This window comes from Zalophus californianus, chromosome 11 (genome assembly GCF_009762305.2).
Source record: "Zalophus californianus isolate mZalCal1 chromosome 11, mZalCal1.pri.v2, whole genome shotgun sequence".
Lineage (NCBI taxonomy): Eukaryota > Metazoa > Chordata > Mammalia > Carnivora > Otariidae > Zalophus > Zalophus californianus.
The window spans coordinates 108,108,522-108,135,016 of record NC_045605.1 but is presented as its reverse complement, the minus strand read 5'-3'; the positions used below and the strand labels follow the sequence as shown (position 1 = coordinate 108,135,016).

Below are 26,495 nucleotides of genomic sequence, written 5' to 3'. Positions count from 1 at the left end.
AGGGATTCCCAGAGCCTCTCCAAGTTCAGACCCCACGTCCGCTCACATCGTTATCACTAAGTGTGCCCCGGGCTCTGGGCCAGGTTTAGCCTGGTTTTCAGGGCCTCCCAGGCTGGCTCCTTCCCACAGTGTTCCTAACCTAAGCCACTCCTGACTGCCTGGCCGTTCCCTGCATCGGGAACATCCTCCCCAGCTCCCCGCCCCCGCGCTGCGGGCCCAGCCCAAAGGCCTTTCCCTCCGAAGACTCAGCCTCTACTTCCAGAGCACCCCACCCCCAGCAGCCTTCCTGCACGTAGGCCCCTCAGCCCTGCCCAGCAGAGCCCCGCATGGAGCGGACAGCAACAGACATCCCCTGGGGGGGCCTGAAGGGCAAGGACATGGGGGAAACCAAGTGGAGCAGGGCCTCCGGGGAAGGGCCCAATGCTGAGGCATCCCTCGGGCCTCAGAGACCCTTACAGGGCAGCAAGCCAAGAGAGGAGGCTAAAGCCAGGCAGGTCCAAGGGCCCAGAGGCTGCCGTGTGACCCCCAAGGACAGAGGTGCTTGTCGGACTGCCCGGAGGGTGTCCTCAGCACAGTGCCTGGCGAGCCGGGGTGCTCAGTCAGCCAGTCCACACGGGACACCAAGCACCGAACTGCAGGCACCTCTTCCTGCTTCCCTGGAGAGCGGGCAGAAGACGGCTTCTGCTCCCCTAGCGTGGGAGGACGAGCTGGGGGGGGTGGGGGGTGGGAGAGCAGTGGACCCCCTGCCCCCGCCCCAAAGAGGGGCGGGGCCAGGGCAGCCTGGCCCTGGACGCCTGGCGTGGCAGTGCAGGGGACCCGGTGCCCCCGAGACCCGGCCCAGTGCTAGCTGAAAACGGTGACTGGGCACAAAAGAATCAGACACAGCCAAGTCAGGCACCATTTTTTATAAAAACGCATAGTCTCATTTTCCACTCTTTAAAATCACATTCAAAAATCGGCGAAGGAACACCCCGGGGAGTGAGTAGATGGCACGGGAGGGTGCGCCAACCCAGCCCCAGGGGTCGGGGGGGGGGGTCGGGGAGAGGGCGCGACACCACACAGGGCAGCGCGACTGGCACAAGGGGACATGCGGCGGGCGGGGGGGGCAGTGGCACTGACGGGACATGGGGCTGTGGGGCTGGACAGCCCGGGGGGCACACTGACCGGCCGGGAGAGGCGAGGGCTGGCCCCACCTGGCCCCTCTCGCTGTGCTGCCCGGCCTGTCCAGGCTGGTCCCCCCCTGGTCCTGGGCAGATGAGGCCTGGCCCAGCCCGGGGAAGGGGGGTGGGGGGTGGCAGGGGACCTCGGGGCCAGGCGAGGCCAGTGTAACACAGCCCACAGCTGCCTTTCTGTGGTCCCTGAGCCCGGGCGCTTGGTGTGGGAGAAAGGGGGCACTGCAGGGGGGGGCAGCGGGACCTGCTGCCAATGCCACCCTCCTGGCCGAGCCCCTCGGGGTCCGCAGACAGTGGGGATGGAGGCAGCCAGCCAGTGACACCGGGGTTCTTCCCGAGCAAGGGCACACGAGCTCAAGTCGCTGCGGCGAGGCCCTGGGGTCAGGGAGATCGTGGGCCCCTCCTCCACCAACCGGCCAGAGGACGGGACAGTGCAGGACTGCGCCCCTGGCACGGGAGGGGCTGCGGTGGGAAAATTCAAGTAGTGTCCCTGTGCTGCGGCCTCCCCCAGGGTAGGGGACGTTGGGCCACCCTCAGAGCACAGCCCAGAGCCTGAGGGGGCACAACCTGGTGTGACATCATCCCCGGGGAAGGGCCAGGAGGGCTGCCGGGGCTGCTGCCCCACCCCCGCCCCCGCCCCTCCGCGGGAAGACACTGGGAGGGGAGGGCCCTGGAGGGTCAAGGCTGAGGGCAGCTGGACAGTGGCTGGGTTGGTGGCAGCAGGAGCCAAGGCAAGCGGGGCCCCCCCTGGGGGCTGGGCCAGGCTGGGGCCACAGGAAATCACAATAATTACAAAATAAAACCTTTTCCGCTTGGCGGGAAAACAAATAATAAAAATTCGACAAAATAAATTAGAGGTTTATAAAAGGCGGGCGGGTCAGAGGCCGTTGGCGCTGCCGCGCTGGACCAGTGGCACCTTGCTCAGCTCCACGACGGGCGAGCGCGGCTTGTTCTTCATCTTGGGCACGCGCTGCACCAGCTGCTGGGCCTCGCGGTAGGCGTCACGCAGCTCCTTCTTCCACTGCACCAGCTCAGGGTCGCTCTGAGGGCACGGAGGAGGGGGGGGCGTCAGGTGGAGGGCCGCCCCCCCGCCCCCCCCCCCCCGGCTAGGTCCCCAACCTGCACCGCCCCCTGGCCCCCGGCCCCACTCACGTCACACTGCAGCACAAACTGTTTGCCACCACGGATCTTGAGAAGGAGGCACTTCCGCTCCTTGATCTGCGTCTCCTCCACGGACTGGATCTCCTCCATGGTCAGCAGGCTCTGCTGCAGGGGGGGAGGGGGCGGGGAGGGGCGGTGAGAACGCAGGACCGCCCCCCCCCACCCTGCCCCCAGCCCGCTTCTTACCGGGGCCTCGCCCTCGCCCCGCCACTCCAGCCGGTTGGGGAACAGGTAGAAGTACCGCCGCTGCCACTGGGTCAGGAAGGGGTTGCCCATCTTGGACATGTAGCCGTGCATGATGCAGTCCTTGCCCAGGGCGTAGTCTGCCGAGGAGAGTTGAGAATTCAGCCAGGCCCGCGCGGGGTCTGAATCCCTGTTTGGCCGCACCGGCTGTCACCTCGGGTGGCTTCCCGAACCCTGAGCCTATTTCTCGTCTCTAAATAAGCAGTGGGTGTCCCCGGCAGCCGCAAACCCTCACCTTCCTCGTGGCCCAACTGCTTGTTTTTGGTTTTCTTGCGGGCCTCCATCCGGTCCGTCTCGGCATTGATGGTGTCGAAGACCGTCTCAGCCACCTCCTGCTGCCACCGCTCGGAGATGGTGAGGGGAAAGTTGCGGTACAGCTCCTGGTCACTGTCCAGCAACTTCGATGAGGAGACAGGGCACAGACACCTGTCAGCCACGGGGGCTCCCAGGCGGGGGGGTGGGGGGATCCGGTCCAACAGCCCCCCCACCCCCCCCACGCCAGGCATATCTGGGGAGGAGGAGCCCGAGGCCCAGCCACTGATGGAGCCGGGCAGGCCAGGATCAGGGCTCAGGTGGGAGAGGCCGGGGCAGGCCCAGTACCTTGATTCCTTTTGTGTCCTCCTCATCAAAGGAGCCAATGTCAAAGGCGTCCGCAGCGTTCACCTCCCCTCGAGGGGGGATCAGCGGGGGAGGGTACTGCGGCAGAACACAGGCTGGGCGTCAGCACCGGGCAGGGGCTCGGGCGCGCCCGCCTGGCCCCAGCCCTGGCTGGTACCTTCTGCAAGAAGACCATCTGCCAGTCCAGGGAGCGGAAGAAAGGGCTCTCCTTCACCTCCTGGGCCCTGTGGGGAGATGCGGGGCATCAGGCCGGGGGCGGGGGGGGGCACATCTGGGCGCTGGAGCAGGTGACCCAGGCTAACTCCGAGGCCAGCCATTCTTTGGCTCCGTCACCTTGGGCTAGTTCCTTAAACTTCAGCTTGTTTCCTCATCTCTAAAACGGGGAGAGCAACAGTTCCCACACCCTAGGGCTGTTGTGAGTTTTCACATTTGTAAATCTTGCAACATCACGCCCAGCACTCAGTAAATGTTTAATAAACACCAAAAGCTCTTGTCATCATCGTTATCATCACCATCTTTGTTACAGGGGCCCCTTCTGGAAGCCGGTCCCCCGCCAGCTCCGGCAGCTGCGACCCCAGGCAGCCCTGCCCTGAGAACACCGGACGGGGCTGGTCACGCCCCAGCCCGTGAGCTCCTCAAAGGAGGCTAGCACCAGGAGGGCGATCGGGTGACGGGACACAGGCCTCACCCTCAGGCCGGCCTAGCGGCATGTCCACACGGCCCTGGCAGGGAGGGAGGGCCTGGGACAGTGGCCCTGGCCTCAGGCACTCACCCTCGGCCCAGGCAGCCCAGTCTCCGGTTGACATCCCTCTGCAGCAGCCCCTCCAACAGGGAACGGAGCTCAGGGGAGAAGGAGTCGGGCAGCTCCACAGCCTGCAGGGAGGAGCGGACGTTGGCAGGGGCCGAAGAAGAGTCCTGGCCCCCGGCAGGGAGAGAGACAGCGCCCAGCTTCCTCACTCACCCCAGCAGGCATGTTTGTTCTGACAACACAGGGACGGGGAGCCTCTGGGGCAGGAGGCCAGAGTAAGGATGAGTGGCCGAGTTTGTTGTTCGTTGGTGAGAACCAAGAGTCCACGACCCAGACACGCACAGGAGACCCCAGCCCCACCCTGGCCCCCCGTGGACTCCACCCAGCCTCCCTACACTCACCATTGTCAATGTCATGCGGTCAATCTCATGCTTATCTTTGGTCTTGTGCTGCCGGAAGGGACTGTGCCTGGACAGGAAACACAAGGTCAGAGGGCAGGAATGGGGAAACTGAGGCAGGCAGCAGCAACGATACTCATCTAAAGCCAGAGACGGTGCCACCCTAACACCCAGGCAGCTGTGGGCTCCCCTCCCCTAGGCCGCTACCTGGACTCGGGAAGAGGTCCTCTCTGTCCCCTCCCACCGCCCGCCTGGGACAGAACACTTACCCCCGCAGCAACTTGAAAAGCATGCAGCCCAGGGAGAACCAGTCAGCACTGCTATCATAGGCCACGCCCTTCTGCAGGACCTCGGGGGCCATGTACCCGTGGGTGCCCCTGTGGAAGCAAGGAGGCCGTGAGTGGGTCGGGCGGAGGGTGCAGGAAGGGAGAGTGGGGGGCCGGGCACTCACACGCTGGCGTGGGGCTTCTTCTTGGAGAAGTCGCAGGCCAGGCCCAGATCGGAGATGCGCACGTGGCCATGCTCGTCCAGGAGGATGTTGGCTGGCTGTGGAGGAAGCCTAGTGAGCTGCCTCCGGGGCAGCTCAGGACATGGTCTGGCCAGGCAAGGTGCCAGCTAGGGTCAGGTCACTCTAGGGGGTCACGGGTGTCCAGGGACGAGGCCCCGGGCAGGGTCTTCTCCCTCCCCGAATGACAACCGGAATCAGGAAAATGGCTCGGCGGCGGGCAGGGTGAGGAAGGGAGGCCGGCTGGCCCCTGGAGGCCCTGTGCCCGTCACACCGGGGGGGGGGGGGGGGACGGGGGACGGAGCCTCACCTTCAGGTCCCGGTAGACGACAAAGCGGCTGTGCATGTGCTCCAGGCCCAGGATGATCTCGGCGGCGTAGAAGCGCATATCGGCCTCAGAGAAAACCCCGTGCTGGGACAGGTGGTAGTGCAGGTCCCCGCCTGGGGGAGGCAGCCCCGCAGGGGTGGCGCTCAGCTCGCTGGCCAGCCCCCGGGCCCGGGGTCCACCTGGGGCCAGGCCACGCACTCACCGTTCATGAGATCGAGGATGAAGCTGAGCTTGTCCGGCGTGTGGAACGCGTATGACATGCAGACGATGAACGGGCAGTCCTAGGAGGGCATGGGAGGGGAGTCAGCAGGGGCTGCACCGGCTCCAGAACCAAAGGCTGCCGTGGGGACCAGCCCGGGCCCTCCCGGCTCACCCCAGTGCTGACGAGGGACAGCATGATGCGCTCGTTCAGGGCCAGGGTCTCCCCCTGCTTCATCTTGATGCGCTTCTTATCCAGACACTTCATGGCGTACCTGGTTGGGGAGAGGGGAGGGGAAGGGGCGGGTGCCGGTCGGTCAGTCAGTCCACCCGCACCTTCAGTGCAGAGCCCAGGGCTGCATCTGGGGGTCAGCAGGGGCGAGGGGCAGTCCTCAGGGCTCTTGCAGTGAAGACTAGACACTGCAACAAGCATAAGACACATCTGAGTCAAGACAGAAAGACGGCAGGAGAAAGTGCTGGTGAGTCAGGGGCTCTGGGGGTCTGTGGGGTGAGGACGGAGGAAAACAGGAGCCCTCTGCAGAGATCTGCTCACTTGGTACCTGGGGGCCCCAATCCCCACGGACCTCCCCAGGGAGCCCTCCCTTCTCTCAGGCACCCCGCTCGACACTGGCTCCGAGCTGGTGCTCACATCTTGCCCGTGTCAGCCTTCCGGCACCCGTAGACCTCGCCGAAGCCCCCTCGCCCGATGATGCGGTGCACGCTAAAGTCGTTCATGGTCAGCTGTGGGGGGGGAGGGGGGGCAAACAACAGGGGTCACTGCGGGCTGCCCGGGCCCTGCCTCAGGGCAAAGACACCCAGGCAGCAGGGGGCCAGTCCCACGCCGGGGGGTGGGGGTATACACTGGGCCCCCCTCACCACACACTTACCTGCCCTGAACCACCCCCACTGGGATCCTGGCACAGACCCCCCCCGGCCACCGCCCTGGGGGCTGAAGGGCAGACTCCCCTGGCCCCCCCGCCCCTCCCCCCGCCCCGAGCCCTGATCAAGCCTGGGGAGGGCAAGCGGGGGGGGGAGGGAGCACAGTCCTCCACGGCCTCCAGCCCACTCACATGGATGTTGAGCTCCACATTCTTCCACTGGCAAAACCGTGTGAATTTATCACTGTAAGAGAAGAACCCGGGGCTCCGATGAGCTTCAGAAAGCAAAATGATGCCAGGAGAAAGCCTACCCCATATCATGGCCACCGCCTACAGTCCCGAGCCTCAGTGTCCCCTCCTGGACTGCCTAGGCAGAGCGCCGGCCCACGTGGGGCCTGGCCACCTGCTGTCGGGTTTCAGATAAGCTTGGACAAGAGGTCCTCTGGTCTGACCCAGAACTCCTGCTACCGTAGCTCTGACGATGCTCATCTCAGCCCTGCTTGCACGCCTCCAGCGACACGGCACTCACCGCCCCCCCCCCGAGGCTCCCACTCCACGGCTGGGCAGCTGGGACCCTCAAAAGCTGTTCTTTACATCAAGCTGAAGTCAGCCTACAGCTCCCACCCACCAGGCCAGCTCCGGCCATGAGGGCCACAGTGGAGGACAGTGTGTCCCTTTTGTGACCACCCCTACCATGGCCCCGATTCTTCCTGGGCCCAGCAAGGTGCTAAACAGTCCATGGGAAGGAAAGACACTTAGGTGGTCTCTTGCTCCCTGGAGAATCCCCTGGGACAGGCTCGGAGATGCCTGGGGCTAAGAAGGGCAGGGCGGGAGTGTGCAGGAAGTGTCGGCTGGGAGCCCGTCCAACCTCTGAGGAGCGTCTGTACAGGGCCACTAGTAGGGCCCAGGCACCCGCACGCCCCGGGCCTGAAGCAGGCTGGCTTTTCTCCTGCACACCCTCTCAGAATAGTCTCTTCCTCACCTTCCCCTCCCGCACGTGCCCGGCTCTCACCTCTCGATGAACTTCTGGAACACATCCCCTCGGAGGTTCTGACAAATCTCTTCGATGTATGGCTAAGGGAGGAAGCTGGAGGTTGGTGACTGAGCCAGACTAGGAGGTGACCACGCCCGGTGACCTCAGCTGCCCAAGGGTGACCCTGGCTGGGCCGGGAGGCAGAAGGGAATAGGCCCCGTACACACCTGGAAGAGATCCGGAGGCACCTGTTTCTTCACCAGGTGGCCCTGGACGTGCTCAGTGGCACTTTTCGAGAAGGGCTGGGGAAGACAGAGGTGGCTGTGAATTCTCCGCAGGGTCCTTTCATTCCATCCCAGCACCCAGGCCGCTGTGGGCCGGCACTTGGGTCTAGGCCTGAGGACAAGCTGGCCGGGGCACTCACATGCGAGCAGGCCAGCAGCTCCTTCATGATGTAGGTGTCAAAGACCTCCCGGCTGCGAGCCAAGCGCTCTTCCTCTGTCTCTAGCTTCTCGTATTTCTTGATCTAGACGACGAGATCCCCACAGGTGACATGGAGGCGCCAATGCCAGGCATCTTGCAGATTCAATGAACGCAGCCCAACCCCCTCCCCTCTCTCCAGGCAGCAGGGGCCTCACCTCCTCGTAGAACTCCACCAAGGGCTTGGCCTCCTCTAGGTGTTTCAGGCAGAAGTCTCGGAAGAGCAGGTACCCTGAAAGCAAGGGGGTCGGGTCACATGGAGCCACACCCCTTGGAGGCCTTCCCTTCATGGTGGGTGGCGTGGGCAGAACTGGCCAAGGAGGAGGCGGAGGTGGTCTCTGCCCTAGGCAGGGACTGGGCAAGGTGGCCTCCAAAGCTGCCACAAACTGAAGATTCTCAGTCCTACCCCTCCCAGAATCTGCTTCCTCGGGGGGTGGCTGGGATGTGATGGGCTCTCTGGGGAGGCGGAGGCTCCGGGCTGGCTCTGGCTGCCCACCCACCCTCTGGCTGCAGTCCAGGGCCTGCACTTGCTGCTCAAGGGCAACACGCCCACTGGGCAGGCTGTATGGGTGCTGATCCCCTGGGTCAGGCCAGAGCACAGCCGGGGGAGGGCGGCCTTCCAGGGGGCCTTCTCCCTGGACCGCTCCCCCCCCCCATATCGTGCCCCCTCCGTATCTGGCTGATTTTCACAGCAGCCCTGAGAAACAGTTACAGAAACAGACTTCCGGGAGGCCTGTCAGGTGGGCATGAGTAGAACTTGGGGCTCTTCTGCCAGATGGGAGGTCCTGGGAAACACAGGCCAGGGGTGACTGGGGAAGGTAAGAGGTGGGACAAGCTACGGGAAGGGCTCCCAGGAGGCCTCCCCCTTCCCTGGGCAGGCCAGGCCTCACCCCTCCCAGGGAATGGGGGCTGGAGGCCTGGCCTCAGAGCAGCCCTGCGGGTTCAAAGCAGAAGTAAGGCAGTGCCCACTCCCTCCAGCCTGACATGGGGGGACCAGGCTTGTGCTGGATGGCGTCCATGTCTCTTTGGGGGCACTGCCTGAGCACCTCGGCCAGAGCACACAGCCATCACCTCTGGTAAGGGTGGCCTGGACTTTGAGTAACTTGTGACCTGGGTTTCCCTGTGGGCTAGGGGCTTTCACTGAGGCTGCCGCATCCAGCCCTCCAACAGTCCCGGGCAACAGGGCTTCTCAGTCCTAATTCCCGGGTGAGGACACCAACAAGCACAGAGATGTGAAGCGATGTGCCCGAGGTCACACAGCACAGGCCATGGACCCAAACTGTGCTTCCTGATATACTGACTCCCCAAGACTGCCCTCCAGGGTCTGATCTGCCAGGCCAGGCCAGGCCCACGCCCACTCCCATTCCAGAGCTGAAATCCTGCTCTCAGGAAGGCCAGACCCGAGCCCGGCCGGGCCTGGGGCCCGACTTCCGGGAGCCCCGCCCCGCCCCGCGGGCCAGGTCTGCAGCAGCGGCTGCTAAAACAAGGGCACCGGAGGAGGAGGATCCTAGGGGCCCGGCCAGAGCAGGTTGCTCACAAAGAGGGCCCATGGGGGCGGGGGCGACGACCACAGCTCCGCAGGCGCCACAGGAAGGGCCCCGCCCCTTCCTGTCAGTTCTACCAACGGCCCCGGAGCAGCTGTGCCTGCGCCAAGGGGAAGCTGCAACTCTCACAAACAAAAACCCCAAGGAGGAACTTCCCCGGCAGTCCTGGAAGACTGCTGGGCCCCCACCCCCTTCACGGGGCTCCCGGGGCCGACAGCCAGGGGCTGGGAGGCACGCCAGTTCGAGGCCACCCTGGGAGATGGGGTGCTCGCTGCTGCCCTGCCAAACCTCCAGGGAGGGGCGGGGGGAGGGGGACACGGACAGAGGCTGGCCAGCTGGGGGGGCGGGCAGGAGAGCGGCCTGAGGGTCCTCCTGCCCCCACACCCCAGGGCCTGGGCAGCTGGACAGTGGTGGGAAGTCCTCAGGGCTGGCGGAGCTCCGCATGGACTCACCCAGCTTCTGAGAGAAGATCTTCTCAAAGGTCACCTCGCCTCGGTCCTCCAGGTACTTCTGCATGACACTGCGGATGCTGAGAGACAGAGGGCCTCGGTGAGCGGGAGCCCCCGGGGCTCCCGCCAGGCCCCGCCGCTTCCTCTCCCGGAATGCAGAGTACCACCGCTCCCTCCAGGAAGGCAGCCACCAGCCTGGGCCTGCCCACCCGTGCTCTGTCCCTCAAAGCTAGGGTGGCCAGCAGGTGGCTGCTCAGAAGTCGGGTCCCAGTACGGCCTCATGCCAGCTTCGGGAACACGGCCAAGCCTCAGAAGCCAGGCCTCACCATCAGCAGATGATGGGTAACTTAGATGGGGCCTGACCTTACCAGTACGATCCCGCTTGGCCATAAAGTGGGCCGAAGCGCTGATGTACAGAAATGCTACCGCACAGATGACCCTCAGCACGCTGAGTGAAAAGAGAGAGTCACAAAAGGCCATAAGTTCTATGATTCCACTTATCTCGCGTGTCCAGAACAGGCAAATCTACAGAGACGGGAAGCAGATTAGTGGGTGCCAGGGGCTGGGGGACAGAAGAGTGACTGCACCAGGTATGGGAATTCTTTTGGGGGTGATAGAAATGTTCCGGAATGAGGTAGGGGAAGGGCTGCACAATGCAGAGAATGTCCTGGATTGTACACTTTAAAATGATGAATTTTATGTTACGTGAATCGTTATCTCAAAGTTTTTACATAGTAAAAACAAAACAAAAGCCAAGCCTCAGTTCCTTGTCCCGAACTTCTGAATTAAGCATGCGCCCCCTCCCCCTGGGCTGCCTGGGAGGGCGGCAGGGGAGAGGCCACACCCGGGAGGGCTGCAGGGGCAGGGGAGAGGCCGCGTGGGAGGGCGGCAGGGGAGAGGCCGGCCGTCGTGGCCACAGAAGCCCAAGCCAGCACTCCCCATCAGAGAGCTCACCCTTAACACCAAGGACTGTCTGAGCAGGCGACGCGGGGCGACCCTTCACGCCCCAGTGGTACCCTGCCGTCCCCTCCTCCACTCTCCTGGGCCACGAGCAGTCCAGCCCGGCCAGTCTGCCTGTCATGCTGGCCAGCTGTAATCAGCCTGGCCTTCCGGAGCCCGAGCTCCCGAGAAACACTCCAACCCTGTACTGAGGACCAAGCTGGGCAGGCACACCTGAGCCCACGCAATGCGCACAGCCCTAAGGATATGAGAGACCACTGGCAGGCCGCTGACGAAAGACACTGCGGCTGGTGAGGACCAGGGATGAGAGAGTCCGGGCTCTGTGCCCCCGCCTCACTGCATCCCTCCTGGAGCCCAGCGCAGGTCACCGGGGCCTGCTGCACATCCTCTACTGGAAGGCTCCATGCACCCCTGCCCTCTAGGCAGGCCCTCCCAGGGCGCAGGTTCTGCATCTGTGGCTCTAAGACACTAGACGGTGTGCGACAAAGCCTGATGGGAGCCATGTGGGAAAGGGAGCGTACTCTGGGCCGTCAGGAGAGGCTGTGTGGGCGAGGAGCTCCGCTGGGTCCTCCGGGCAAACAGGAAGCGAACAGGTGGCACAGCCCAGGGCAGGTGGGGGGTGTACGGACAAGCAGGGGAAGACCCAGCCAAGGGTGCGCAAGAGGCCAGCAGGCAGGAGGGGGCTCGGTCCAGAGCAGACGGGAGGAAGCCCAGCTGGGGACGACGCAAGAGGCACGACCAGTAAGGAAGGGAAGAAACGGCTGGGAGCAGGCTCGGGCCACCGGGCGGGCAGGGGAACCGACCGGGCCCGCGGCGACAGCAGGCCGGGCCTGCCAGGCTTCCGGCCACGAAGAGGTGCCTGAGGTGAAAGCGCTCCAGGCAGGGCCGGCGCTGCCCAGCCCCTGGGCCTGGGCAAGAAGGCAGGGGGACCCCTGCCCCTTTCCCCTCAGCACTCTCCTTCTCCTCCTACCCAGCCCCCAGCCCCCGAGGCCTCTGCTCAAGTTTGAGCCATGCAAGGAAAGGCCGCCCGAGGTAACAGGGCAGCGTTCTTCGGAGCCGTCAGAAGCACAATACTTAAGCAATGACTCCCTCCCCCTGCTTCCCGGCCCTCGGAGGCTGAAAGATGCTGTGACATCCTCCAAAAGCGGTCTCCAACAGGAAGAAGGGTGCTGATGACCAGGACAGCCGTCCTGTGTCCCCAGCCTCTGACTCCAACCAACAAGGGGAGAGCTCCCAGCCACGGGCCAGCGGCTCGGTGGCCCCACGCTACCTCCGAGCTGGTTCCCCTGGGGAAAGCAAGGATGCCCTCTGCCCTGCGCAGGGGCTCCGAGGCCAGGGTGCGGCCCTCACCCATGCCGGCATGCCCTCCCCTCCTGAGTGCCCCACACCAGCTCACATCCACCAGCCACTGACAAGAACACATCTCCTCAGCTCCACGGGACTCACAGGGACGCAGGGCACTCAGGAGGCCCACTCTGTTTCACACACGGCAGGAGCTTGAAAAACCTTCCCTGGGGCCTGCAGATGAGAGACTGGAGCCCTACGGCTCCTCTCCCTGTGAGGGAGAGCGCAGGACCTCCTTCTTGGGAGGACGGTGGGGCGGATCAGGGGTGTGTGGGGTGCGGCACAGCGGCGAGGGCCCAGGGCAAGGCAGAGAAGGCCTGGCAGGGTCTTGAGACCAGGCGGCCAGGAGGGAGGGTCCGAGCCCGGAGCCCTGGGAACCCCACAAGGGCCAAGTGCCTGAATTCTACCTGTGAAGTGGACCAGGAAGGCTGGATCCTCACCACCCCTTGGCTCAGCTCTTGGCACGCCACGTCTGCACCCAATTCTCTGTTTGGGGACATTTTGGTCTATGGGAGGGGATGGACGAAGTAATAAAGTGGGAAAAAAATATCACAAAACGTCAATCCTCCATGGAGGTGAATGGTCAGATGGCGGTCAGATGCAGTCAGGCGGGAGGCCCAGCCAGGTGGATGCAGATGACAGGCAAAGTGACTCCAGCCCGCGAAGGGTGACCCCACCAGCCCGCTGGGCACGGCCCCTGTGATAGGCACTGGGAAGCCTGCCTAAGCCCCAGACTGGTTTCGAGGAAGTCAGCGAGACTGGCACCAGCTTAGCGAAGACACTACAATGGGAATGCCCATCACTTCCCACCACGGGACTCGGTGGCCCCCAGAACAACCGTGAACTGGACTCGCCAGGGAAATGCACTCTTGACAAGGACCTGCAGATGAGGGAGCCAGGATGGTCGCTTCTCAGGGCGCTGGCCTCCAGCACAGGCTTCTCCCTTCCCAGGAGCCCTGCTGTGGGCTCAGCCCAGGAAAGAGCAGAAAGTGGGGCCCGGGTGACCAGATCCCGCCTCCCCTCCGAAGCTGCATGGGACGGCCACAACTCTCTTCCCAGCCCACAGCACTTCACTTTCTTCCTTAAAAAGAAAAAAATGTTTTCTAAATAAAATAAACAACCCCCCCCCCACCCAAACATGAGATCAGACTGAGCAGAGCCCTTGAATGGAAGGCCCCCAAAGCGACAACGTTAGGGCTTCCTGTCGGTTCTTATGGGGCTGGCAGGTTAGATAAACGTGTTACGGGACACACTCCCACCAGGGAGGCAAGTACAGGTTGGCACGGGAGGCGGTGGTGGCCTCCTGGGCTGGGTCACCTCCGTCTCCAACACCCGCTCCCTGATACTGGTGGAGTCTAGAGTGGCGACGAGCCCGGGGCAGCATTCCCGCCCCCGCCCAGGCCAACAACTCTGATATCCAGGAGCACGTGGCTGCCAGATCAACTCTGCGTTGTCGGGAGAGCCAAATGCCTGCCTCTTCCCCGCCAGAAGGACCCGGAGGCTCCCAGTCTCTCTGGGGAAGAGAGAGCTCCAAATGGCTCGCCCCAGCCCCCTTCCCCGGAGGCCAGCCCTAGTCACAGACTTTAAACGCCCAGTTTCCCCATCTGTGAAATGAGGATGTCAACAAATTGCTGAAGTCGCCCCCACCGTGCTGTCCATTTAAAAAGCCTGAGAGGACACAGCAGAAGAACTGTCCCAAGACGCCAGCCTTGCTGTGAGAGCTGTCAGCTCATGTCCCCTCCTCCCGGGATCCCACGGCCCGTGCCTCTTCTAGAACATGATCCCGAGCTACTCAGTCTTGTTTGGGTCTCTGTTCCACACCTCCCACGTCCTATGGCCAGGGGACCTCCCGACCGCACTGGCGCGCTCTGGCCAGGAGCACTCCCCGGGTCAGGTGAGGGGCTGCAAGGCCCCTCTGCTCACAGACCAGCCTCACACACTCATGCTGATCTGCCTCGGGGACTGGGGGTGGGGGGGCGGGTGGGGGGTGGGCAGAGCCTGATACGTGCCCCAACAAAGTAGCAAGGGCCCCTTGGCGGGAGGGCCGGCCCTGCCATGACAGGGGGCCGCCTATGGCCAGGGCCGTTGGCTTGGGCCACAGCTGCTCTGAGGAGCAGGCCAAGCCTGACGCTGAGGGAGAGAGCATGTCCTCCCTCCCAGCCCGGAGTGCGGGCAGGGGTGACAGGACGGCAGGCAGGAAGGCGGTAAGGGCTGTGGCGGAGAACTTCCGGTAGCTTCTGGAACCACGTGGTTCAGAAAAAAAGCAAGGTCCCTTGCTCTGTGGCACAGAAGCCTGGTGAGCTGATCTGGGCTCTCACAGGTGACTCCCACACGGGGTCACAGACAGTAGCTTGTGCGCGGGCTGGGAGGGACAGCAGGGGTCAGAAGCAAACACACTTGTTTTGCTGGTGAAGAAATCTAGGCTAGAAGCCGAGTGGCTTGCCGCGCATCCCACACTGAGCTGGCGGCCAGAAAACGAGACAACGTCCAAGTCTCCCTGAGAAAGGGTGTCCAGCCGGGCAGGGGCCTCCCCTCAACCTCTGCAGGAGAGCTGGGGGCAGGGTCCCCGAGGACCCCAGACTTGTGCCCGGGCTGCCTTTCCCTCCATCCCCTGCCAGTGCTGTGGGCGGCGGGCAGCACTGCTCCCAGGAGTCCGGCACCTGGCGGGCCGGGGCCATGGTGCCCGAGCTCCTGTGTGACAGGGACGCCGGGGTCGCGAAACCCCAGGACGCTGCAAGCTGGCACAGGGGCTAGAGGCCTGGCGGGTCTGGTGCGGCCACACTCTGGGAAAGGCTGGAGCACAAGCCACGGAGCAGAGGCCGTGGCCACAGCTGCAGCTCCTCTGTGGCATTTCCAGGAAACCTGGCACCGAGGTGGCAGCAGTAGGAGGAAGTCCCCTGGGGCTTCTTATTAATACTTCTCAGTGACTCTCCCTGGGGCTCCCAGTGTCCTCGGAGCTCGAGAACAGGGCCACACACCCGATGGGAAAGCCCGAAGCCCGAGCCCCGGGCCAGGCCCGGGAAGAGACGACAATAGCCGCCAGGCAGCACACACACAAGCCCCCCCCCTCCCCCGCAGACGTCCGAAGGACCGTGTCCGGCTCCCACCGGTGCAGGGGCCGCAGAGTGGCACCCTGCAGGGTGTGCGGAAGGGGGCAAGGGGGCAGTCTGGCCTCACGTCACGGCTTCTGTACGAACGTGGCATGAGCACCACACCCTGCAATTTGCTATTACGTGAAAAATGCACCAAGAGCAAAGTTCCAGGCCTCCTTGGCCCGGGGTTTCCAGGAAGGGGCTGTCCCCGACCCCGACCCCGACGGCCTCCAGGGTCCAAGAACACCCCACTCAGACACAGCACTGCCGACACTTCAACACCAGAAAACTCGCAGCTGAAACCCTGCTCCTCTGCCCACACAGAGGCTACCCTTGGAGGGAGCAGCGATGCCAAGAAGGAAGGTTATTGTTTTGGAAAAAAGCTGCAGCCCAACAGGTCATTTTTAGGGTCTCTTGCTTGAGACAGAATAGCGGTAACTCGAACCCAAGTCTGTCTTATGCGACCAGCAGGGAGGACAGTGGCCCCTGGGGGCCACAGTAAGAAGGGGGCAGGTGTGAAAGGAGGCTGTGCGTTCCTGAAAGGCTCTCACGTGCTCCTGGCTTCTGCGGTTTGTTCTGAGGCAGAAGCATAATATCCTGGAAGCACCAGGCGCGTGCACGCAGCCCCTGGGTGCCCGGGGCGGGGAGGAAACGCGGCTGCAGAGTGCCTACACCTGACGTCACCGGGAATTTACTACTAGGAATTGATCGTGCATTAATAGGACACATTATTCCTGGTTTGACAGAGCCCAGATTCCCCTGCAGATTCCAACCTGTGATGCTCACGCTCCCTTCAAATCCACTTACTGAGGGAATGGCGGGCGGGCGGGTGAGTAATGTAATGGCAAAAATGTGAAGCCCCACGCTCTGGAAAGGAGAACAGATGGGCACAGACATCCCAGAGACCCATTCCTGAGGAAAGCAGGGGCCTCAAAGGCCCAAAGGGACCGAGAGCCAAGCCGACAAGATCACCTTGTTCGGGGAGTGGGGAGTTGAGCTACTACTGGGGTGAAAAGTTCTGGGTGAGGGATAAGGCTGGAAACACCAGGGTTTTGCTGGTGATGGAGAAGTGGAAGGGGAAGGGAGGAAACCTTCCCCTGCACCCCTTCCCCGCCCCCTCCCCCCCAAATCAAGAGCAGGAAGTCCTGGAGGCAAAGAGTTAACAGGAATGAAGAAGCAGAGGAAGAGTGAGTGGCCCGGTCTGGGAGACAGGGAAGCCAGAAAGGGGCAGGAAGGAGGAAATCCATGGTGGGGGAGGGACCAGGAAAGAGCCAAGAAAATGGGAGGCTGCAAGAGGCACGCGGCTCCGACAATCTGCTGCTGGGGCTGCCACTGTCACCAGGGAGAGCAGGGGCATCTCCTGGGACCGCCCAAGCGAGGCTCCTCAGCCAGGAGCCCAGAGAGTAATTACACATGGCCTCCGTGGTCATATTAAGCAAATGACAGTAATTACAGGGCCGCTGCTGGTGGAGGGAGACAGCAGCTCCTTCGGGGAGAAGCACAGACCACAGGCCGGAGAGCGGAGGGAGCACGGCGAGGGCATCAGGGCAGGGCCGGGCCCTGGCTTCCCCGAGCTGGGAACGGAGGCAGGCGCAGGCAGGAAAAGGGACAGGCTGGTACTGCAGCGGGATCAGAAGCCGGGTCTCCCATCTTCCAGCTACACAACACTGCCTCCTTCCATGAGAAGGCCGAGCAATGGGTCTGTTTCCTCCGATCCTACAGGGTGACAGAAGGGGAGGACCCTGTGCCAACTCCCAGTGGCACGGTGCCTGCCCAGCAGCTCCAGCTCCTAGCCCTGAGAAGTCAGAGCTGATGCCGGCCCCAGCTCCAGGCCAAGCCACAACCTGGGCACCAGCTGCAGGGAGGCTGCCAAGATGGACCACCCCAAGGTGGGAACAGCTCCAAATGGCACCTTGTCAGGGACAAACCACAGCCTTTGTCCCGGACCCTGCCCTTGTGGGTGAGGGGAAGCCGTGAGCCCAGGCACGAGCTGCCTCGTCTAGGCTCTAGCTTTGCCAGAGCAGCTCCGCTCTGTCCCAGACGACAGGGTCGGGGCCGAGCCTTGTGAACCAGGGCCGCTGACAGCCCAGGGGGCTGAGATCACGGCTCCCTGGGCAAGGGGTGCCGGAGGGGAGGGCAGACGTGTACAGGGGTGTGTGGAGGAAATGAAGCATCGCAGGGGGTCCAGAGACCCGGGTTCAAATTCCAGCTCACCTCCAGGACTAAGCCTCCTCCCTTCCCTGAGCCTCGGTTGCTTCAAATATTAAATGGGAGAACGTCACCTGCCGTGTCCGCTTCCCACAGCTGTGAGAAGAATAAAATGGGAGTAAAAACCGCTTTGCCAACTGGAAAGTGCTAGGCAAACGTGAGACACAGTCATCATGAGCTTCCAGGGCAGGAGGCATTTGACCCACTGGGTGGGCGAAGCACAAAGTAAAAGGTGGTGCGTCCTCTGATGTAGGAGAGGCCTGGCCTTAGCTCAGTGACAGGGACTGCCAGAGCCTCTTCCCATCTCACAGACGTGAGCAATCTGTCCAACGCTGTGCTGCTGGATGGTGACCTCATATGGGAACCCATGGCACCTGGCTCTCGGTTCTCCTGCTGCTGCCCTAAGACCCCCAGCCTGGTTCCAGGCATCACCTACTCCTGATGTTTCTTGAGCAACTACTACATGCAAGGCATGACCCTGCCAACTTCACAAGTTGGTTTTTGGATCAACTGAGATGACAGATGTCATAATAAATAATAAATTATTATAATTTCCACTGTCCTTCCTATCAGCACCATCACTACCACAGATGGTAAAGGGGACAGGAAAAGAGGAACAGCTCGTTTCTCAGGGTTCTAACACCTGCAGAGCCAACCCGAGGCGGGGCCCCATCAGGAGCAATGCATTCTGGGGAGAGATTACCCAAACACAGAGAGTTCCAGAAAAGGCTCTGCCCGACACCTCGCAGAACTCCAACCTGCAGGAGGGTCTCAAGGCCCCAGCCATCAAGGAGAGCCGTTGTGAGCCCCAGAGGTTGACTCCCCCCGCTTCCTCCCTCGTGGCTTTGTCATTTCTGAACTCATTTTTGTTCTGACAGTCAGCCTGGTTCCTGTTTTGAGAAATCTGATTGCAAATGTCTTAGAAAAAAAGGGCCCTAACGGCCTTTTCAAAGTGCAGACCAATTTTCCTCTCCCAGGGCTGGTGCTCAGTCAATCCGAAACCCAGTGAACAGGGCACAGAGAAGGGCGCCGGAGAGGTAGGCACGGCACTCCTGGCAGCTTTGGGCTTGGCTTCAAACACTCAGGCCGCCATAGGGTCCCAACCCCCATCTCACGCTATCCACATTTCACAGATGAGAAAACCGAGGCCGAGAAACAGGAAGGGACTTGCCCAAAGTCACATGAGACCACGACAGCCAGGACAGGCCCAGGCGCCCAGGCTCCCAGGCCAGCCAGCCTTCCAGCGTGCCAACTCCCAGGCATGAGCAATCACGGGGGGCACACAGCTCCCACAGAGGCTGAACGGCCGGGCCCCGGCGCAGGCCTGCGTGGAAGTAGAAGCCAGAAGCCCTGATCTGGTGACCAGGCACCACCGTGGATTACCTGCGACACCGGGCAAGCCACTCACGTCTGGGGCTTCAGCTTCCCCACCTGTTCCACGGAGACAAAACCACACCTGTCCTACCTGCTCATGGGCTGCCTTGAGGCTCAAACAATAGGAAAACACTCGGGAAGCCATAAAATGCTGGACAAGCCTCAGCCATGGTCCACATACTGAACAGAATGTGCCTACATCCTGAACAGTTTAAACTTCGATACCAGGGGCGGTGACATCAGTTGTCTCCCGGAGAGGTGGCCGCCGCGGTCCAGCTGCTGCAGAGGTGCAGCGATGTCCTCTGGCCAACGGCACCCACAGGGCACCACATGCAGGGCCCGCCAGAGGAGGGACTGGAGGAGTGAGGGGCAGTGGGTGTCTCCCCGGACCCCCACCACCGGGCCGGGGGCACACACCGCACCCTGCTCCCCACCACCACCCTGACCCTCAAAGCACTCTCAACCCTACCCCAAGCCGGTGACCCACCAGAAGTGTGCGGAAGACCGGGAAGACTTGCTGTCTCCCCCAAACCTCACACAAGGGTCGACCAGAGGCGGCAGGAGTGGGGGTAGTGGAACCCAAGGCGGGGTGCAGGGAGTCGGGAAAGCAAAGGGATGGGTGATGGGAGTCAGGCCAGGGGGACGGTGGCAGGCAGAGGAGGGGGCCGCACGGGGACGACGGGCTACCGGGAGGGGCACGGAGGGCAGCATGGGGCCCCCGTGGGAGAGAGCAGGGGCGCGGGGCTGACGGAGGCGAGGGCAGGCAGCGTGTACGAAGGGAAGGGAGGAAGCGGGGCAGGGGGCATTGCGCGGCTCGGGGAGCCAGGGGCCCGGCGCTCCGGGTTTAGGTGCCCTGGGCCTGGGGCCGAGAGGTCCGGTCGGGGTTGGCCGGGCCCCGAGCGGAGGCTGGGGCACGGGGTGGGGGGGGGTCAGGGGCCGCGGGCTCGGGCTTCGGGGAGCGGGCCCGGCCGGCGGCCGCCTCACCTGGGCTCGGGCAGCAGTATCTTCTTGCTGGCGCGCGCGGCCGGCGTGGCCTTGCTCTTCTCCATGGCCATCAGGTAGCTCACGTCGGCCAGCACCGCCTCCAGGTCCGCCATCTTGGCGGCGGCGGCGGCCTCTCCCGCCGCTCGGCTCCGCTCCGCTCCGCTCGGCGCGCTCGGCCCGGCCCGGCCGCTCCGTCGGCCTCGGGCGCCGCCGCCCGCCTGGCCCCGCTCGGCGCCCGCGGCTTCCCTCGCCGCGGCTCACAGGCGGCGCCGCCCCATGGCGCCGGCTCGGGCCCGGCCCCGGCTCGCTCCGCTCCCGCCGGGACTGCAGTCGGGCCGCCGCCGCCGCCGCCGCCGCCGCCGCCGCCGCCGCCGCCGCCGCCGCCACCGCCGCCCGCGCCCCGGAGCCGCCGCCGCCTCCGGCCCCGCCTGCCGCGCACAGCGCCAGCGAGCCCGCGAGGGGCCGGGCGGGCGGGAGGCCGGGCGGGCGGCGGCGCCCCCTGGAGGCCGCGGCAGGCTGGCCCGAGCCTGACCCCCGGCGGCCCGGCGCAGACCCTTTCTCAGACCTGACTGGGACCCGACCCCGACCCCGACCCCGACCCCGACCTGGGCCATGACCCTGACTCCAGATCTGGAACTCCCCGGGAACCCGGGACCGAAGAAGACCCTGGACCCAGACCTTGACCACAACTCGGATCCCATATCGGATCCGAGACTCCACAGTAGACCCGGGCTCTCACCCCAGACTTGACACTTCAGAACATGATCTCCAGGACTTGGACCTCAGACCCTGGACATAACCCCTGACTTCTGGACCTTGGTCGAAGTCTACGACCTGACGTTAGACCTGGCTAACATTCCTGACCCCAACCTCCAAACAGGACCCCAAACCCAGACCTTGGACCACAGTCTAAGACTCTGTGACCTGAGATCACAACACTTTGTCCTGCCCTGGCTCCACACCCAGACCTTGATACTGACCTCAGACCCTCAACAGGACCCCAGATCTAGTTTTTTGGACCAGGACCTCAAACACTCATCCCATCCTGGTTACTAACCCCAACTTTGATGCCAACCCCAGACCCAGACCATGGTCATTGCCCTAAACTCCGGACTTGGAGACAAGGACCAGACCTGAACTTGGACCATCAACCCCAGACCAGAGTTCCAGACCAATAACAAGAACTCCGAACACAGACCCAGGACCAGGATATCCAACCAGGGACCCAGTCCGGACCCAGAACCCTTGACAAGTCCCCATGAATTTGGGACTTGACAACTGCAGTCAGGCTCCAGGCCTACCTCAGCCCCAACCCTCACCCCTCCTGCTTTAGACCCAGCTCTTGCCCCAGGATTCCCACGGAGGACGAAGGACCCTGCGCCAGCGCCCCCCCCACCCCACCCCCGCCCTTGTAGACCCAGGTCCCTGGCCTGCACCCCCACCCATCCATGAAATCTTGACGGAATCATCATGATTCCACAACACGGAATCGAACCTCTCTCAGCCTGGGAGGACAAAGGAGGGTCAGTGCTGCCTGGTAAGGGAAATTCACTCCCCTGAGAGGACTCGGGGTGGGGGGGAATCCATGTGTCTCAAAGCAGCACCCCCTATCTCATCTCAACATGCTCCTCTCTGGAGTCTTTCTCTGCTTTCCAAGATGACAAGATCCCTTCCCAGTCCTGGGCACATGGGGCTCAAGCTTCATGCCAGTTTGTGGGCCAGTAACCACTTTTTGCAAAGCAGAGCGCCCTTTTCTCTGCGTTTCTCAGGCTACCTTCTGAGATCGGCACCAGAGCACATCAGAAATAATTAGGTCCCTTGGGCGCCTGGGTGGCTCAGTTGGTTAAGCGACTGCCTTCAGCTCAGGTCATGATCCCGGAGTTCCGGGATCGAGTCCTGCATCGGGCTCCCTGCTCGGCGGGGAGTCTGCTTCTCCCTCTGACCCTCCTCCCTCTCGTGCTCTCTATCTCTCATTCTCTCTTGTTCAAATAAATAAATAAAATCTTTAAAAAAAAAAGAAAGAAAGAAATAATCAGGTCCCCTCTCAGTAGGCAGCACTACCACCCCCCCCAGATACCCAGGTCAGAACTCCAGGCATCATCCTTTTTTTTTTTTTTTTAAAGATTTTATTTATTTGAGAGAGAGAGAATGAGAGAGAGACAGCACATGAGAGGGGGGAGGGTCAGAGGGAGAAGCAGACTCCCCGCTGAGCAGGGAGCCCGATGGGGGACTCGATCCCGGGACCCCAGGATCATGACCTGAGCCCAAGGCAGTCGCTTAACCAACTGAGCCACCCAGGTGCCCCCTCCAGGCATCATCCTTGACAATTGACAATTCCTTTGCCCCCTGGCCTAATCTCTCACCACAGCCTCTCGTCTGGCCTGAGAATCTTCTTAAACCTGCCCACTTCTCAGGATCCCCATAGTTGCTGCGCTGGTGCAGGCCCTGACCAGAGACACCGCTCCCCAATCCAGACCTGATGGAGTTACTAAGGACTTTGGGAGCTGCTGAGAATGGGGAGTGCGCAGGGGGCTCTGGGTCCCCACCCACTCTGCTCAAAGCAGGTCAGGTGAACAAGTTCCTTAAGTCAAAGGGACTTGAATGACGGGGCCCTGCTCCCCTCTCTTGCTTGGGCTGCCACCATTCTCTGCACCCGGATCCCCCACCAGACCATCCATCCTCCTCACCTCTGTCCCTTTGTTCTTTCCTGTGCCAACAAGCACTCTGTGTGCTGTCTTCCCTGGCTGACTCCTACTCGTCCTTTAAGACACACCTCTTCCAGGTAGCTGCCCCCAGCTCCCTGACCCCAACCTGGGTACGTCTCCAGTTCTGCACTTAGCACCTACTTCCTTGATTTGAAAACAACATCAATTACAAAATGTATCATTTCAAGTTTTTGACTGGGGGTGGGGGGAGGGGTGGTTGAAGTTTTGTTAAATGTTTGTATCAATTGGAAAATGCATCCTGATGTTGGGAATGCTGATGTAAAAAAGAAAACAAAAGGGTATATACAGTCTCCGAGTGTAACTGATGCTCTCAGTTCCCCTCTTGCCCAGTGCCCCCACAGGACCTGACAGAAAGGCACAGTTTGATGAATGAATGAGTGACTGAGTGAATGAGTTCCTCAGCCCAAGCACAGAATTTGGAGCAGAACAGCGCCAGAGGCACACAGGATGCCACAACACGAGGCCTCTAACCTCCCCTCCTCCCACCCCACCCCAACTCTTCAACTCTTAGGGACTGACTACAGCCTCACGCTGCTGGCCGGAGTTTTCTGGAGCAGCCCTTATTTTTAAAATTCTTCCCGAGGGCACCTGGCTGGCTCAGTCGGTAGAGCATGGGACTCTTGATCTCAGGGTTGTAAACTCAAGCCCCGCATTGAGTGTAGAGGTTACTTAAAAAATAATAATAAGGGGAGCCTGGGTGGCTCAGTCAGTTAAGTGTCTGACTCTTGGTTTCAGCTCAGGTTGTGATCTTGGGGTAATGAGATCGTGTCCCCAAATCACCTCGGGTTCCATGCTCAGTGGGGAGTCAGCTTAAGAGTAGCTCTCCCTCAGGGCGCCTGGGTGGCTCAGTCGTCAAGCATTTGCCTTCAGCTCAGGTCAAGATCCCAGGGTCCTGGGATGGAGCCCCGCATCTGGCTCCCTGCTCCGCGGGGAGTCTGCTTCTCCCTCTGCCCCTCCCCCCTCATGCTCGCTCGCTCTCTCTCTCTCTCTCTCTCATTCTCTCTCTCAAATAAAAAAAATAAAAAATAAAAGTATAAGTAAATAAATGAACAAACAAATAAATAAATTTCTTCTTCATCAACTTGTCCCTTTGGGCTCAAAAGGGCAGCCATCCTGGTCCAGGAGGTGGTTCCACCTTCCCCTCACCACCTGAAAACCCCACCCCACCCCTGCCCGGGGCCCCAGCAGGCCCGAAGCCTGGGTCCTTCAAGAGAGAGACAGTCTTCTCCAGGGCAGCCCTCACTGATTCCCTGAACCCCAGAGAGCGGCTGCTGGAGCCCTGGGTGGAAAGAGGTTGAGGGGAGTTCCTGACCTGGGGGGAGGCTGTTTTGGGGGGTGATGCTGCCCCCTGGTGGTTGAGGGAAGGCTGATTGTAAACTCGACTTTGAGGGTAGCTTCAGACATTCCTTCTCTCTCTTTTTTTTAAAAGATTTTATCTATTTATTTGGCAGGGAGAGACACAGCGAGAGAGGGAACACAAGCGGGGGGTGGGGGTGGGAGAGGGAGAAGCAGGCTTCCCCCTGAGCAGGGAGCCCGATGCGGGGCTCGATCCCGGGACCCCGGGATCACGACCCGAGCCGAAGGCAGACGCCCGACGACGGAGCCCCCCAGGCGCCTCCAGACATTCCTTCTGTTAACAAACCGTTGTCAGGTGCCCAGACGGTGTTGGCCTCTGGCTGGGATGCTGGGAGTGAAGGAGAAGCGGAAGCCCATCTTTGTCCAGCTGGCCGACCCGCAGACACAGCACTACCTGGCACACCTCTCAGATGACTAATAGGTGCTGCAAACTTGGCGCACCCCACACGGAGCTCCCGCCCCCCCCCGCCAGCCTGTCCAACCTGCTTCTCTCTCCCACCTACCCATCCCAGTCGTGGTTCCTCCTTCTTCTAAAAACCTAGGAGTCACCCTTGAATGATCTCTTCCCTCACCTGCCGCTGCCCCCACTCATTCTCCTGCTGTCATGCAGCCTGTCCTGTTGACTACCTGGTGTGTCTGCCTCCAAAGTAGACCCTGAACCCTTCCACTGTGCCCTGCTAAGCCTGAGCCAAGTCCCACCACCTCCAGCCTGGTGCTGATCCTGCACCAGCCTCCTTGCTAGGCTCCCTGCCTCTCCTCTAGCCAGTTTTTACAGGCCTAAAGCAAACCCCACCTCCAATGACTGCCTCTGCACTAAGGAAAGACACCCCCCACCTCCCATGGCCTATAAGACCTACACCGTCTGGCCCCTGCCTGCCTCTCTAACTCAACTCCATCTTCCGTTCCCCTAACCCCTTAGTTTCTGGTCAATCTGGTCTTCCCTCTGTCACTACAACAAGTTCATTTCCACCTCTGGGATTTTGACTTTATAATTGCCCTTGCCTGGAATGTCGTTCCCCTCCTTTCTGGCCAGGAGGGCGCCCGTTCACTCTGTATCTCTTCGGCTGAGAGGTTCCTGCTCAGGGGGCTCTCCCTTGATGCCTTTGTTTGCTGTGGTCACTGCATCATTCCTCACACCCAGCATGGTGCCTGGCACAAAGTTAGGCTCCCAAAGAGAAACAGGATTTAGTGATGGCCCAGTCCTGTAAAGAAGATCTCTAAAAGAATACCTCCAATTAAGCTGGCAAGAGCTATACTGTAAGGAGGTGGGTGCTCAGAAGAAGAGGGTCAGGGGAAGGGTTGGAGAAGAGTCAGGGAGGGCAGGGGACAGATGGGGAAAGTCTTGACCTTGACACTGTGTGTGGGCAAGCATGAGTGAGGCTGGGGGTGAGGACTGACATGTGCCCAGAGCCGGGAGTGCCAGTTCCCTCCTGCTGGGGCCTCCTAGGCTTTGAAGATCCAGGAGGATAAGCTTGGGGGCTTCCCTGGCCTCCCCAGGGTTGTCCGGATTGACGGGGAGAAACTTCTGCCTAACATGGACAGCTACCTCTCTTGGGGTCTGGGGCTTAGACGGTGCCAGGCTCTGGCTGGGATGCCACAAGTTGACTTCGTTCACTCACTCACTCATCCAACAGTATTTGTGGAGCTCCTACTACATGCTAGGCACTGGTGCTTGGCCTTGGGGATCCAACACAGGGAGAGACAAACAGTGAGCTTACAGGCAAAATACACATAATAATAACCACTGACATTTATTGTGTTCTCAGTATGTGCAGGGCACTGTTGCTAGAGCCCAGATGATCTGATTTAATGCTCAAAACCTGCCTCATAAGAGGCAGGTGACAAGTTATTGTAAGAGCCAGGAGGGGCGCCTGGTGGCTCAGTCGGTTATGCAGGGAGCAGGGTGGGGGATGGGGGACACTCATCTGCTCAGGTCGTGGCACCCAGCCCCAGGACCGGCTCCGTCCTCCTTGTGGTCTGCTTGTTCCTCTCCCTCTGCCCCTCCCTCTGCTTATGCACACACTCTCTCTAAAATAAATAAATAAGGGGCGCCGGCGTGGCTCAGCCGTTAAGCGTCTGCCGTCGGCTCAGGTCATGATCCCGGAGTCCTGGAATCGAGCCCCGCATCGGGCTCCCTGCTTCGCGGGAAGCCTGCCTCTCCCTCTGCCACTCCCCCTGCTTGTGTTCCTTCTCTCGTTGTCTCTGTCAAATAAATAAAATCTTAATCAATCAATCAATCAATCAATAAAATCTTTAAAAAAAAAAGAGCCAGGAGCCTTCTCAGGTGAAGTCAGGGAAACCTCCAAAGAAGGGCGTTTTTGCCAGAGCCAGAAGGATGGGAGGGAAACAGCTTTTGTTCGGGGCATGGAAAAGAGTTTTTCGGGCATGTGGAACAGGAAGTTAAATGCGAAGGCCCTGAGGGAGGAAAGGGCTCTAGTATCCAGGAGGCTTCCAAGGCCCTTCGCGGCCCTTGGCTCCCAGGCACCGGCCCAGAATTCCGGGCCGGGCTTCCACACAGCTGGCTCCGCCCGACCCACTTTCCGGAGCAGCGCCTCTCCTTGGAACCCTCCGGAAAGTCACGCAGTCCCCGCACTGCCCCGGGGCCACTGTCTCCCTTTCCGCCTCAGACAGAGCCTTAGCCCGGCCTGGGCTCCCGCCTGTGGCCCCACGCGGGCCAGGCCCCGCCCCGCCCCGCCCCGCCCCGCCCCGCCCCGGCCCCGGCCCGGCCCGCCCCCGCCTCCGTGGCGTCCTGCACC

The 26,495-nt window shown here is 61.7% G+C and overlaps 1 protein-coding gene across 2 annotated transcripts; it reads right to left on the bottom strand.

Annotated features, from left to right (window-relative positions):
• Window positions 1-890: 890 nt before the first annotated feature.
• GRK2 (G protein-coupled receptor kinase 2) lies at window positions 891-19,994 on the bottom strand. Of its 2 annotated transcripts, XM_027580425.2 has the most exons (22): window positions 17,306-17,395; window positions 16,545-16,807; window positions 9,699-9,775; window positions 7,861-7,934; window positions 7,647-7,748; window positions 7,450-7,524; window positions 7,262-7,323; window positions 6,442-6,493; window positions 6,021-6,112; window positions 5,547-5,646; window positions 5,376-5,454; window positions 5,156-5,286; window positions 4,792-4,886; window positions 4,610-4,717; window positions 4,344-4,410; window positions 3,967-4,067; window positions 3,352-3,418; window positions 3,177-3,272; window positions 2,812-2,974; window positions 2,520-2,656; window positions 2,325-2,438; window positions 891-2,214 (listed from the first exon to the last, which is right to left on the bottom strand). In XM_027580425.2, the coding sequence occupies exons 3-22, from the start codon at window positions 9,760-9,762 to the stop codon at window positions 2,050-2,052; spliced, it is 1,944 nt and encodes a 647-aa protein (XP_027436226.1). In that variant the 5' UTR covers window positions 9,763-9,775; window positions 16,545-16,807; window positions 17,306-17,395; the 3' UTR covers window positions 891-2,049. The 2 variants fall into 2 exon arrangements, with proteins under 2 accessions (XP_027436226.1, XP_027436224.1); XM_027580423.2 differs by lacking the exons at window positions 16,545-16,807; window positions 17,306-17,395 and adding an exon at window positions 19,658-19,994.
• Between the last annotated feature and the right edge of the window lie 6,501 nt (window positions 19,995-26,495).